This window comes from Sminthopsis crassicaudata, chromosome 1, assembly GCF_048593235.1.
Source record: "Sminthopsis crassicaudata isolate SCR6 chromosome 1, ASM4859323v1, whole genome shotgun sequence".
Lineage (NCBI taxonomy): Eukaryota > Metazoa > Chordata > Mammalia > Dasyuromorphia > Dasyuridae > Sminthopsis > Sminthopsis crassicaudata.
This window is the reverse complement of record NC_133617.1, coordinates 514,661,004-514,675,679: the sequence shown is the minus strand read 5'-3', so window position 1 is coordinate 514,675,679 and position 14,676 is coordinate 514,661,004. Positions and strand designations below refer to the sequence as shown.

The 14,676-nt window shown below is 32.3% G+C and overlaps 1 protein-coding gene across 4 annotated transcripts in view; it reads right to left on the bottom strand.

Moving 5' to 3' along the window:
* The window catches only part of DAPK1 (death associated protein kinase 1), a 220,060-nt gene that overhangs the window by 108,250 nt on the left and 97,134 nt on the right, over window positions 1–14,676 (bottom strand). For all 4 annotated transcript variants that reach the window (XM_074281666.1, XM_074281665.1, XM_074281667.1 and 1 more), the window contains exon 3: window positions 5,675–5,896. In XM_074281666.1, coding sequence (XP_074137767.1) covers window positions 5,675–5,896 — 222 coding nt within the window. The remainder of the gene's footprint in view (window positions 1–5,674; window positions 5,897–14,676) is intronic.

Below are 14,676 nucleotides of genomic sequence, written 5' to 3'. Positions count from 1 at the left end.
GAATAAAAATATCTTGGAAGCTATGTTTCAATACAATTAGTTTTCTTTGTAATACATTTTATACATCTTACTTTAAAAACATGATTCTGAGAAAAAGTTCATAATTTTACCAGAGAAGTCAGGGGGCGTCTAACATTTCAATACAAAAGAGTTAAGGCTCTATTTTCTATATAATAAGAAATAAGATTAGAAAAGGATATTCAACTGAAACAGAAAAAAAGATTACAAAACTATGCATTGGCTCTTAAGATTTCTTCCAGTTAGAATCAAATATAATTAGTAAGACACAGTTTCATCCAGAGGTAAACCATCTGTATTAGAATTATCATTAATTCATTGTAGCAGAGAATTCAAATTAAGGTAAATTCATCAAAAACCCAAAGTAAAGGGGTCTAGTTAAACACAAACTGTTAGTTAACTTACAGTTAGTCTCCCCTGTGTAACACAATCATTGAATGGACCACATCGATCATGAATATAATCAAACCATAATAATATCCACTTGGCTAGCATTTACCTCAATGAATACTCTTTTACACACAATTCTGTATTTAAAATATTTGTCTACTTGTATTCATATTGCCCACCAAATAATATTCAAACCTCTTAATCTGTTGTTCAATTTAATTTGCTACTTCTAGATAAATGATTCTATAATCCTGCATGCCTAACTCTCTTCCTTTATTCTACTACATAAATCCTCTTCTCTAACCCGAGGTAATATAATCTCAAAAATGAATGTTTGGAGGGAGAGATTCTGGATTTGACAAACAATCCACTGACTATATGTATTTGAGCAAATCACTAATCTATTTGAATCCTGATTTTTTCATTTTTGAAATCTAAGTGCTAACTTTATCCCACCCAGGCAAAGAAGCTATGGTCTAGTTTACTGAGTCCCCTAAACATACAGACTTAATGAAAGATTTCTATATTGACACATAGTGTGTGAGGTTAACAATGTGTTCAGAAGGTACAAAGTCATGGCTTCATTTCAAGAATTTTGGTCAAGTTTAAAACAAAAACAACCCCTCCCCCAAATCTCAGATATGAAAAATAAGATATTTCCTAATAAACAAATAAAAAGGTATTCTTTACAGTTTCCTATAATTAGGGGAATTGAAAAAACAATTACTGAAATGTATTTCAACATGTAAATGTTGAATTTTTTTTTTAAAAAACTCTAGCACAGACACCATAGTCTCTGTACAAAGGCCAAAAGAGATATAGAATATCCTTCTCACAAGGGGTCACTAAGGGTCAGTTTGTGAAGTATCAAATGTAGAGATGGTTTTAGATCTCCTTATCTTCATGATAAGGAAAGGATTAGAGGTTTACCGAAGAGGAATAACATGTAAAAAGTAAACACAAACTCAGTAAAGGCATGAAGGTATAAATGATGGGACCAGAATAGAAGTTCTGAGTTCATATGGAATGAGATCTATTTTATGGACTTTTCACACAAATATCTCTCTGGTTTTTCCTTCCATTGAGGAATTTCCTAGGAATATCAGAGTTAGTTTGTGCTAAGTCAAAAGGGAAAGGACCCTAAGCTCCCATGAAAGCATTTAAGCTAACATACCATCACATACAGAAAAAAAATTTACAAAACACAAAGAATTTGTTCTCGTCAATAAACTGTCATTTCTTCTCTTTCAAGTGGTTTTCTTATTCCTCATGAGTCTCCTCTTCCCCCATATACTTCTGTCATTACAGTAGCATAAAATCAGTCATCATGTATATTGTCAAAAGATCTTCTGGATTTTGCAGGAGATACAGCTAAGATTTGGCAAGAAATAGCAGAATGAGAAAGAATAAATTCAGACTTTGTCCTTCCCCAAAACGTTGAATTTCCTGGACTATGCAGATGTACTGGATAAAGAGGAATCAGCTCTCTAGAGGCCATGAATGCTTTCAACTCTAACACATATGGGTTATAATGGTGACTGGAGAATTCAGAGCAAAGAAAAGCTGACTTGAGTGTTTATAGGATGGGGTAAGAATATGTTTATATTTTTTGGATTTCTTTTTGCAGAGGTTTTCCCACATTTGAAGTTATGTTAGAATGACTTCTTTCATTAAGGATGAAGGGCTCTTTACTTTTTCTGTAGAGATCTGGATGAGGTTTCCATAAGAAATCATGAATGGGGAAAGGAGAATTATTCCTTCACTTCAAATAAGATTACTGAACTTTTTAAGATTGAACCCAATCTATTCAATGTCAGAGTTGTGGTCCTGAGATCTTGATTATAAATGTTAAAATACTTCATTAGTGTAAATGGAAGAAATTAGTGATAGCCATATAATTCTGAGGCTACATAGGAGTGTGTGTGTGTGTTTGTGTGTGTGTGTGTGTGTATGTGTGTGTGAGAGAGAGAGAGAGAGAGACAGAGACAGAGAGAGAGAGAGAGAGAGAGAGAGACAGAGAGAGAGAGAGAGAGAGAGAGAGAGAGACAGAGACAGAGAGAGAGGAGGGGAGAGGAGGGAGAAGGAGAGGGAAAAGGAGAGGGAAGGGGAAAGAAGGAAGGAGAGAGAGGGAGAGAGAACATACATACTGCTGGAAGACCTGAATTGAAATCCCACCTAAGACACCTACTAGTTGTATGATTCAGGACAAGTTGTTTAATGTCTGCCTCGGTTTCTTTATTGGTAAAATGGGAATAATAAGAGCCCTAACATTGTGAGGATCAAATAAGATAATACAGTAAAACTCTTAGCAAACCTTAAATTATTACATAAATGCTAGTTATTATTATTACTACTATTGTATTATATATATTATATGTCACAGTTATTCAAATAGTGAAGGGGAACTTGAAGCAAATAACTACACCAAATAGTGGATAGAAATCTAAATTTGTCCTAATCTGTCCACCACTGGGTCCTTTAAAGTATATCCACATCTTTGAGGTGATATAAACATAAGAACAATTAGTTTTAAGTGATTTTAAGTGTTTCTCAAGAGAAAATAAACAGGGCACAGAGATACAGATATTAAGACTAGGAAAAATGGAAAGGCTGATCTGCAAGGAGATTTACTTCTTCAGCTCCATCAAGCATTATAGATTTAATCTAATTATAAATAATCTTGTCCTAATTCCTATCCATCCCACTGTCTTAAGTAAACTCTCCATATTTTTAACTTTCATTGGATTTAACAATTTAAAATAACTGAAATTGAATCATATATACACACTTAGGTTTGAATAAGGACTGCAGATCACATATATAAGAAAAAATATGTGTTTAACATGCCAACTTGAGCAATGCTTTCTAAAATCAATGAATTTAAACTAGATAATTTAAGGAGCAGAATGATTATATTTTTAGGTATCATAGATTAACAGTAAATAATAAGCAAATATTTGGCTGAAGTTCTAAGACACAAAAAGAGGCTTAATGTACACCAAAAATATTAATAACAGTTCTTTTTTATGTCAGAAAAAATACTGGAAACAAAGCAGGTGCTCTTTGGAGAATGGGTGACTACACTGTAATCTATAGATGTAATAGAATATTGTGCTAACACAAAGTTCTTAAAATACCAATGAGCAACATTAAGAATTCCTAGAACCTCTGGAAAACTTAAAATTAACTGACGCAAAAAAGAAACAAGAACAATGTACACAATAAAAGTAACAATGCAAAGTACCCAAACTCAAGTTAATTGTATAGATCAATACTGACCTTTGAGAACAAAGGGTAATACATACTTCCCTTTCCCTTGGTTGAGGAATAGAAGGAAAGAAACAAGCTTCTATTATTTTGTGCCAGATAATGTATTTGATCCTTATAATAAAATTGAGAGGTAGATGATATTATTCTCATTTTACCAGTGAGAAAACTGAAGTAGACAGAAGCTAAATGAACTGTCACACAGTGCTCTATCATTGCTGAACACTATATATGATTATTGTATTGGTTAGTTGAGCTGGCTTTCTTTTAACTCTTCTATATTATAGAAAAGGAAGGATATTAGGACTAAGGACAAAACAAAAACAAATACAAATATAAAGTAATTGTGGATAAAAATGCATCATGATATGAAAATATCTTTGTTTACATCTTATTCTTTCCTACAATATCCTTTAAAAGGGATAGGGGAACAGACCTGTGATTGCATTGGCACTAGGCACTCTTCTCTATCAAGGCAAGTTGAGACCTTCTCGTTGGATCAAATGAGATAATATTTATAAAGCTAAAGCACAGTGGCTGGCACATAGAAATGCTTATCATATGCATCCATCCATCTATCCTTTCACTGCACTTTCTGAAGAAAACTTACTTAAAAACTGAGAAGTCAAATCACTTATGCCAGGTCACACAGACATAATATATGGCAGAGGTAGAACCTGAATGCAGGTCTTTTTTGGCATTCAGGCCAGCTCTCTATCTACTATGCCATGATGACTCTCAAGCATAGTATCCAATAAATATCATATTCTTGATATACATACATAAATAGGGAAAAGGATTCCACAGTTATCAGAATGTTCTTCTCACATCTCTTTCCCCAGAGGGGACATTAGTTCTGACCCTTTAGGAGTGACAGAACTCATAGGAATAATCTAAAAATAAAAAAAAATTTTTAAAAAGTTCTAGCAACAAAACAGTAACAAAACAAAAAGAGAGACAGACAGATAAAAGAAAGTTATACCCTTTATTTCAATCCTACATTCAAGTCCCTTATCTGGAACAAACATCTCCTCACAGCATCTCATTTGGCACATCTTATTTGATTGCTTCTTGCTAGGTTTCCCTTCTTCCAACCCAGAGTCTATTATACACAGCCTCCTTTATTGTTGCTGTCAATACTTACTTTACTTATTAATCAAAAACTGAATTGGCTTCCATATGACATCAGATATCCTCTCTCATTTAAGACTTGCACAGATTTATTTATTTTTAGATCCTTATTTTTGTTTATTTCCTCAAGCCTCTTGAATATCACTGGAGGATATGGGGCATATAGAAAACATTTATTAAGCACTATTCTCTAGATTGCTTAAGGGAGCAATGGAACAGTCATGTAGGAGATTCAGTAATAAGCGACAGTTTAAATCAAATAAATAAATTATAGAAGTGCATGTGTCATCATAACTCGTTTCCTATATTGTGTGTAGGGCTTGAGGAAATAAACAAAACATTTTAAGTCTTAAGTCCCATCACAATGTCTGAGTGATATTAGTGATGTTTACAGTTCCTTTCTGTTAACCAAAAAATTGTACTCCTATGATTACTTCAGCCATGTTGAAGAGACCAAAAGCAGGGAAATCTGCTTAGTTGAGCTAAATTTTTTTACACAGCAAAGGGGAGATATGGAAAGGGAAAAAAACAAAAAAAGAGGGATTTGTGATAAACAAAGATGAACATGATGTACCCTGGAAAAGACTGAACTGCCAACTTCCCAATCAGGTGAGAAAACAAATGATAAAACCTACGCACAATTTGTTGAAATGTGAATCTACCCCAGTTTCCTGGCAGGCAGTGTACACCCCAGTTTTTAAAGTGTAAAGTAAATATAATTTCTGATATGGGACAATAGAACATCTCTAAATGTCATTTCATTAAACAGCTGTGGAGGAAGCTCAAGGCCACACATTCACTCTCCTAATGTAACCATTTGATTTTTCCCACCCAATGCCAATGAAATCACAACACAAAAAGGACTTACAGTTCTAAAATGAGTATGACATCAGTTTTGTTCTCATAAACATCATGTAAGGTGATCACATTCGGATGTTGTATCTCTTTCAATATGTTAACCTCTCGCTCAATATCTTCTCGACTCACTCCTCGTCGGCTAGATTTAGTCCTCCGTTTCTTAATGAATTTAGCAGCATATTGAAGACCAGTGCTTTTCTCACGGCATTTTTTTACAACTGCAAACTGTCCACTGAAAAAAAGAATTGAAAAGGGAAAAAAAACCTTAATAACATAAATTGAAACTTTTAATTCATTTCTTAGAAGATCTAAATGAAGGAGGGAAAGAAAATAAATATTATAAATGACTAGAAAAATACAAATTGTGGAAAAATCAATAAATTAACACCCTGCTGCTTATTACACTTTACCATTATTATAAGTAAAATTTTGGTACAAGTCACAGGGGATCATGGACAAGACAAAGATGTAGATTTAGAAAAAAATATTGTCATTAGTCCCTATTAATTAGATTTTAGGAAGAATATTAACAAGTTTAAAAGCATCTACAAGAGGATAGTGAAGTGCTTTGAAAACATGCCTTTAAAAATATAGAGTTTTGTTTAATATGAGGGAAAATGACTTAAGGGAGACATGATAACTTCAACTATCTGAGAGACTATCTATCAAATGGATAAGGGATTAAACTGGTTGTTTCTACCCCAGAAATCAAAAATAAGAAAGATACAAAAAAGCAAACTTAATAATAAAGCTTCTTAATTAAGAGATGAAATTCTTGGAAATTCCTGCTATCTGGAGTTCATGAATTTTTTTTGATTATTGCCTTTCAAAACAAAACCAAAAACAAAACCAGATGAGTATTTGTCAGGTATTTTGTAGAGATTTTTATCCATTTATGCTCATACTAGATGACCTTAGAGGTACCATTGAAATTTGATATCCCAAGAAAGAATTTTAACTGTTAATACAAAAAGGTGTTGACAAAGGTAGATTTGGAGGAAGTCTCCAAATCTCGTACAAGTAGATGTTGACCCCCACACACAATGTTTAGAAACACTGTCAGCATCTATATCATTGCCTATTAGATAATATAAAAAAGATATGCCAACCTCAATAAATCCAAAACAAAAGTTCTTCCAAACTTTCCTATTTCTGTAAGGTCTCTACATCATCTATCCATTCAGTGACCAAATTCTATTATTTAATTGCATCTGGTCCCTGCTTTCCATTCATTCTCTCACCATTAGTTTGCCTAGACGATTTCAATGGCTTCTTAATTGATTTTTCTATCTCAGGCCTCTCCCCATTGAAAGCTATCCTCAGCATTAGAGCCTAAATGATGTTGATCTGACCATACCACTCCTCATTTCACTATTTGCTCTAGGATAAAATCATCTGCTCCTCTATTTGTTTTTTAAAGGTCTCAAAACCCAGTCTTTTCATTTTCACTACATAGGCATACCTCATTTTATTGTATTTCACTTCACTGTTTCACAGATAGTGAATTTTTACAAAGTAAAGGTTGCATCAAGTAAATCTATCAACATCATTTTCCCAACATGATCACACTGTGTCTCTTTGTGACATTCTTGCAATATTTTAAACTTTTTCATTATTATTTTGTTATTGTAATCATTGATCTTTGATATTAACATTGTAATTGTTTTGAGGCACCATGAGCCACACCTATGTAAGGGAGCAAACTTAATTGATAAATGGTGTGTATGTTCTGACTGTTCTATTGACTGGCTATTCTCCCATCTCTCCTTCTCTTCAGGCCTCCCTATGCCCTGAGACACAATATTTAAGTTATGTTAATTAATAATCCTATAAATAAATCTGATTGTTCAAGTGAAAGAAAAAGCTAATCTATGCAGAAAACTTCATTGTTGTTTCATTTTAAGAAATTACCACATCCAACCCAACCTTCAGCAATTACCATCCTGATCAGTCAGCAGCCTGAGGCAAGACTCTTCATAATCAAAAAGATTATGACTAACTAAAGGCTCAGATAATGGTCAGCATCATTTTTTAGTAATAAAATCCTTTTTTTTATTAAAGTAGATTTTTAAAAATATAATATTGTTACACACAATCTATAATAATTTATTATAAATTATTATTTATATTTATTTATATATTTATTATATATTATTTATATATTTATTATGAATTATATTTATTATTATTAATTATTATTAATTAGTATGAATATAACTTTTATATGTACTGGGGAAAAAAAACCTGTGTGACTAGTTTTATTATGCTATTCATGTTATTGTAGTAGTCTAAAACCAAATCCATCATAACTCCAAGGTATGCTGTACAGAAGGGCAACTAGATGGTGCAGCAAATAGAATGGTGAGCTTGAAGTGAGGAAGACAAGGGCATGTCAAGGATATGTGAATGGACAGATGCAAGCTGGATAGATAGGCTGGTGAGTGGGCAGAACAGGGCAAGATCTACTCTAGTGCCTGAAGTCTCAAGCCAAAGCCTCCATTCTGTTTTCACTTAGAGGATTTTGTTTTATTTTATTTTTTGGTGGAGGTAATGAGGGATGGTGAGAAGCCACAGAATAACTAATGAAGAGGCAGGAACAGAGAAAGGGAATACAATATTATACAGTACTTAACACAGGTATTTTTTGGAATGAAGATTTCCCCCCCCAAAAAAAATTCTTTATGTAAAGTTGAATTTGCATAATATGAATTTAAATAAGGTAGGAACTGTCTCATATTACTCCCTTTCCCATACTCTACAGTACAGCTTTCTCTCTTCTCCAACTCCCATCTCTTGACCTTTGTACTATTTGTCCTCCAAAACCAGGAATGCATTCCTTCTTTACCTCCATCCCTTAGAAATCCTGCCTTCTTTCAACATGTGGTTTAAGCACTGCTTTCTACATAAAACCTTCCCTGAGCTTTCCTAATAACTGGGGCTAGGATTAGTGTCCCCTAGCTGTTTTGTAATTATTAATTTTTATTCAGTATATATATTTTATATGTACATATTGCCTCCCACAATAGAATATAAATTCATTCAAGACATGTATTGTTTCCTTTTAAAACAATTTTTGTATCCCATCACCTAGGAAGGTACATGGAACTAATGGTACTTAATAAATGCTTGCTAAATGATTGATCTATTTGTTGTTATTTTTTCAGACATCTTCAAATGTAAACCTTTATTTCTTCCCCCAGGATTAACCAGCTTATTCCATGTCCTAGAAAAAGTCACTTAGGCTCAATGTCTTCACTATCTAACCTCCCACTCAAGCTTCTCAATCTCTTAAAACCTTGCTTTCATTCCCATACATTGAAAGAAACTTCTCTTTCAGATCACTAATGATCTCTATGATGCTAAATCAATTACCCTTGTTTCAGTCCTCCGTATCCTAGACTTTTCTGCAGCATGTGCCACTATTGATTATCTCTCCCTTTTAACAGTCTTTCCTTCCATAGTTTTCATCATATTTCTGTCCTGGTTTTCTTCCATTTTATCCAGAGATGACAATATGTTCAAACCTTCCCAAAATAATAGGTAACCAAAGATTTACAGTTCCTTGCTACCAAAAACATACTACTATGTGTATTTGCTAAATATGTGGTCTTTGATTCTGGGCTTACTCAAGACTTATTAGGGTAGGTCAATTCACAGCTGGGCTGAACTACCTCCTCACGATCAATCAATTGATCAATTTTTATTAAGCATCTATTATATTCCAGGCCCCATGGTATATATTGGGGATACAAATATAAAAAGACAGTTCCTTACCTGGAGGAGTTTATAATCCAATGGAGGAAGATATACAAAAGGTAAGCTGAAAGAGGGTAAGAAAAAGGCACCTGACCTAAAAGTATGGGGAAAAAGACAGAGAAGTCCCAAAGTAGTGAAACCAGAAGAGAAATGAGATGTTTTGAGTTGAGTTCTTTAAACGGAAGTTCTGGAGTTCTTGGCTCTATGCTCCAATTAAAATCTGCCTTGTATGGGGGGGGGAAAGTGAGACAAGTTCCAAAAATAGTAGAACCAGGTGATAAATGGAGTGAATGCCATCTCAGATGTATGTGCTGTTTTTCTGGATTCCATTTTCTAGGCTGCTTTAGTTAGATTGAGCTACTGTTTCAGTTACATGAGCTTGCTCAATTATGGTAACTGTGGTCTCCATCACCTTTTGCTTTATCTCTCCTTTCCTCCTTTCTTTTCTATTTCCTTCTTTCTTCCTCTCAGTGAAAGACCTTACTCTAACTTATAGTGATCACCTGAATTTTTCCCAAATATTCATTTCTGGAAATCATGATAATTTACACTGCTTTATGAAATAGTTGTGTAGTCCAGGCTTCCCTAGGTGTTTTTTTTTTTTGTTTGTTTGTTTTTTGTTTTTTTAAAACAATACGATTCTTCTGTTGGTCTTCTGCAGATGAGAGCCTACTTTCTTAACTTTGCAAATCAGCTACTCAAAGACTCAATGCACTTTTCATTGCCCTTTATGACCCTGGTGCAACAGCCTGAAAAGAGAACATCCTTATATATACACCAGTAGGATCACTGAGTTAAAGGACAATTTTATTATCTCTTCCCCATAATTCCAAATCTATATCCAGAAATAGTGGGTGAATTCGTAGCTACATCAACAGTAGACTACTATTCCTGTTTTTCCAAATCCTTTATCTTGATCATTTCCATTTTGGAAGATAATTTTCAAGATGTGAGGTAAAACTATTGTTTTTCTAAAAATACATTTCTCTTACTATTCATAATTTGGGACATATTTCCATATGGCCATTTAAGGTTTGCAATTCTTTTTAGAAATGCTTGTTCAAATTTTAACATTTATTGGAGGAATCACTCTTTTTACATGTGTGTCAACTCTATATACACACAATACACACATATAATGCTATTCTTTAATCAGTGATAGTATAGATATAAATTTCCTAGTTTGTCTTATTTTATCTTCATTGATTATATTCATGACTTAATTTTTCATGAGTTCTCCTATCTCTTAGTAATTCTCCTCCAATCCTAAAATATCAGACAGATCTAATTACTTTTCTAAAAATTTAACATTTTCTCAAGTTTCATATCCACTTTGAATTTGTCATATAGTATAAAACGCTGGTCTAAGATTTATTTCTGTCCAACTGTTTTCCAGTTTCCCCAGAAGTTTTGTAAAAAGGGACTCTTTTCCCTCAGTAATTTATGTCTTTAGGTTCATCAAATTTTGGCCTACGTTTTGGATTGATTATTCTTTCTTACTTATCTCATATGTATCAATAATAATGAATATCAAATAATGGATTATAATAAAATCTGAGGTGTGTATATTCTGTTGATTCATACTTTTTCTCATGAGTTCTCTTGAGATTTCAGGATTTTTGTTTTTAAAAATGAACTTTATAATTTCATACATGAAAATTTGTTTTGTCTGGCTCTATACAGTATCACTTCAATAATCTGGTAGAGAATGAAATCTAAATTAATTTATGTAACATTCCCATTTTTATTGTATTGGAATTTATTTTATTGTATTGGATGAACAATGAATCTCTAATGATTTGATTGCATTTTATTTTTACAATAAGTATTTTATAATTGTATCATATAAGGTATTCCAACAATATCAGTGTAGTCTTTGATGGCTACTGAAGCTTAGAACTGCATTAAGATTTTTGGTACACTCAGTATAAATTTCATGTGCATTATTATTAGCTAATTTCAATTTATGCTTTTTGTATTTTTTCAATGGAATTTCTTACATTTTAAATTTGTGTTAATATTAAAAGAAATAATGAAAAGTTTGTGGCTTATTTTGTATTTTACTCACTTATTTAAGATAATTATCTCAATTATCTCAATCTGATGATTCCCTGGAATTTTATGGATATATCGTTACTTGCAAAGGAAAATATCTGTACCACTTCTTTATCAATATTTATATCTTTGGAATTTATGTTCTTCATTCTTTAGTTAGTATTTCAGAGTTATGTCAAATAATGGTAAAAAGAAGGTAGCATCTTTGCTTTCCCATGTTTGTATAAGGTATACTTCTAGTATTTCTCCATTGAAAACAATGCTAGTTATTACTATAGATATACATACATAAGTGTGCGTGTGTGTGCGCTCGCACGTAAAGAGAGAGAGGGGAGGGAGGAAGAAAGAGAGAGAGAGAGAGAATTGAGTGCAAGAAAAAGAGTGAGAGAGACCAAGTGAAAACCTCTCCATTCTTGTTTTTTAACCTAAATAAGTGCTGTATCACTTTAAAAATCTTTTTTTTGGGCTCTGATTGAAATAATATGTTGTTATTTTTTTTGTTGTTATATGATTATTTTTGCTAATTGTTGAACTAATGTTGAATTTTTCTTGCATTCTTGGTGTTCCTCCAACTAGGTCACAGTGAAAAAAATTTTTTTTCTTAATATATTACTCTAATGTTATTGTGAAGACAGAAAAATCTTTTAAAATCCCTAGACTTTCTCAATATTTTAGGATGGAAACCTTTCTAAGCAGACTTTTCCCTCTTCAATCTTTGTTCAGAATTGCCTCACCTCAATATGATCTCAATATACTGTTATCCTATACTTTTTCCTAATACTTCAGAATCTGCAAAAGAGATAAGCAGAAGGTTCAATCCATTTCATAGACCTCTTCCCCTGATAGCTGGAGTAAAAAATAGGAAAGACAAATCAGGGCTTTTGTTTCTGGCATAAAAATACCACTTTTACAGTCTGCCCCTTGCATTAAAAAATTACAAGTTTTCTGTAATGAAAATTCTTGTTTTAAATATGTAGTTTTAAATCTGATAGGCAAGAAAGCCTTCTGTACTGTACCTTATAATGGAAGTACTCAATGCTTGAGAAAAAGTATGAATACTTTGTTGTTTTCATTATTGCCCAATTGTTTCACTGCCCAATTGTTAATGTTTCTACCCTACTCCCACCAATTATTTTTTATGCTACATATTTCACATTTATTTATCCATATACATATTATCTCCATCCCCAACAAGTAGTTGGGAGAAAGAGTAGTTTAATTTTTATTTAACAATTTATTTAACAAATGCTTATTGTGTTGAATTACATTTAATAAGAAGGGAAGATAAGCATGAAATATATACTAGAAAACATATATTCTGATTACTAGGTAATTAGACATAATTTCTGTTTTGTGGTGATGCTATTTAACTTCAATATATGATGGAATCCACCTCATCATGGCAAAATTTAGCTACTCATAAGCCACATAACCAGAGCCTATCATTTATCTATTTTAAAATATTAAATATCACAAAATCAAATTATTTTTAATTGAAAAAATTTAAAAACCTAATAGTCAGTTTTCTAGCAATGAGGTTCTCCATGTGTCTGTAGATTAGTTATTGAAAAGGATTGCTAATGTTTATGTAGTACTTACTACATGCCAGGCATTGTGCTAAATACTTTACAATTATCATCTCATTTTTGATCCTTACAACTCTTCCAGATAAGTGCTATTATTATTAACTCTATTTTACAATGGAAAGAATGGAGACACACAGAGGCTAAGTGATTTGCTCAAAGCAATACAGCTACTAAGTGTCTAAGGTCACTTTTGAACTTTCCTGACTCCAATCCTGGTGTTCTACCCATTATGTCACCCTGGGAGGATATATAATCTATCTTTACGCCAATATCCTGAAGTCTTTCTAGTTTGGCAGAACCTGCCAGGACTTGTAATTCTTTGTCATAACCTTTGAGAACCACGGAATAGCTCCATGCTACAATGAATCGGTGAAGTCACATAAATTAAAAATGATAAAGATGAACAAGAAATTACATGCTATTGCCCAAATGGCCTACTCCTTAAAAATTATGCCCCATTGGAAGCCTCATGAGTTTTTATAGATATTAAAAAAATTTATATTTATAGATATTATATGTCTTTGTAATACATTTACTAAATGTTCCCATAAAGATACCTTGAAAGGGTATTTCATTTACTTTACACCCAATTTACTACCTGTTTTGCAAAACAAGAGTTTAAAGTTCTTGGTTCTTTTTCTGGAAAGGTACGATATAAAGAATCGCTAATTATTTTGAGAATATTTTGTAGTATTTGAAAAAATTAAAGCCTCTTAATTTTAAAAATGCAGTCTGAACTTATAGCTTCATCCATTAAAAAGTCTTGGTATGGAAAGTTCTTCCACTGAGGCAGATTGCTGCTTCTTTGTAATTTCAGAGTCTTAAGAAAATGGAAAGGAGTTAAATGACTTGTCCATATTTATAAAACTAGTCTGTATCAGGGATAGAATTTGAAAAAATCTTTCTGATTTGGATTCCATACATTTATCTACTACATTGCTAATAAGTACTTCTCACTTATTAAATATGGAAATTTAATATCATGAGACAACTATTTAAAATGATATCAGTACATTTTAGTAACAAGAGGCAAAGAAAACAAAAAGTAAAGACATTAAACATTTTTATTACCAATATTTAACATGAAAACTTTTTTCTCTCTAGGGGACACCTAACAAACTCATGATAATTATTGACATTAATATAGTTTTAAAGTTTTTTTATACATACTATTTCAAATATTATCATTATCTTTGTTCTAGATAGATAAGGAAATGAGGCAAAACTATGTTGAATGACTTGGCCATGATCATATAGCTAGAAAATGTCACATTAGGAATAAAACTTTTTTATTGGGTGTCAATAAGACGCTGAAACCAGTCATCCTTCACCAAATCGCATGCTTTTATTAAATTATGAACAAGAAAAGCCTAAATTCTTATAATTTCAAATGATCACAAGATTTGTGACTACTTTCTTATAACAATTTAAAATCACTTATCTAATTATTTTGCTAGGCAGAGATGGGGAAAAAATGCTTGAAGAAGTAACTTAACTATAAACCAAATTCAATAAATATCCCAGGAACATGGGCTTTTCAATATAAATATTTGCATTTCCTCCCTCTTTTCAAAGAAGATATAAGGAAATAAAATCTGGCATAGAATGAATTCTG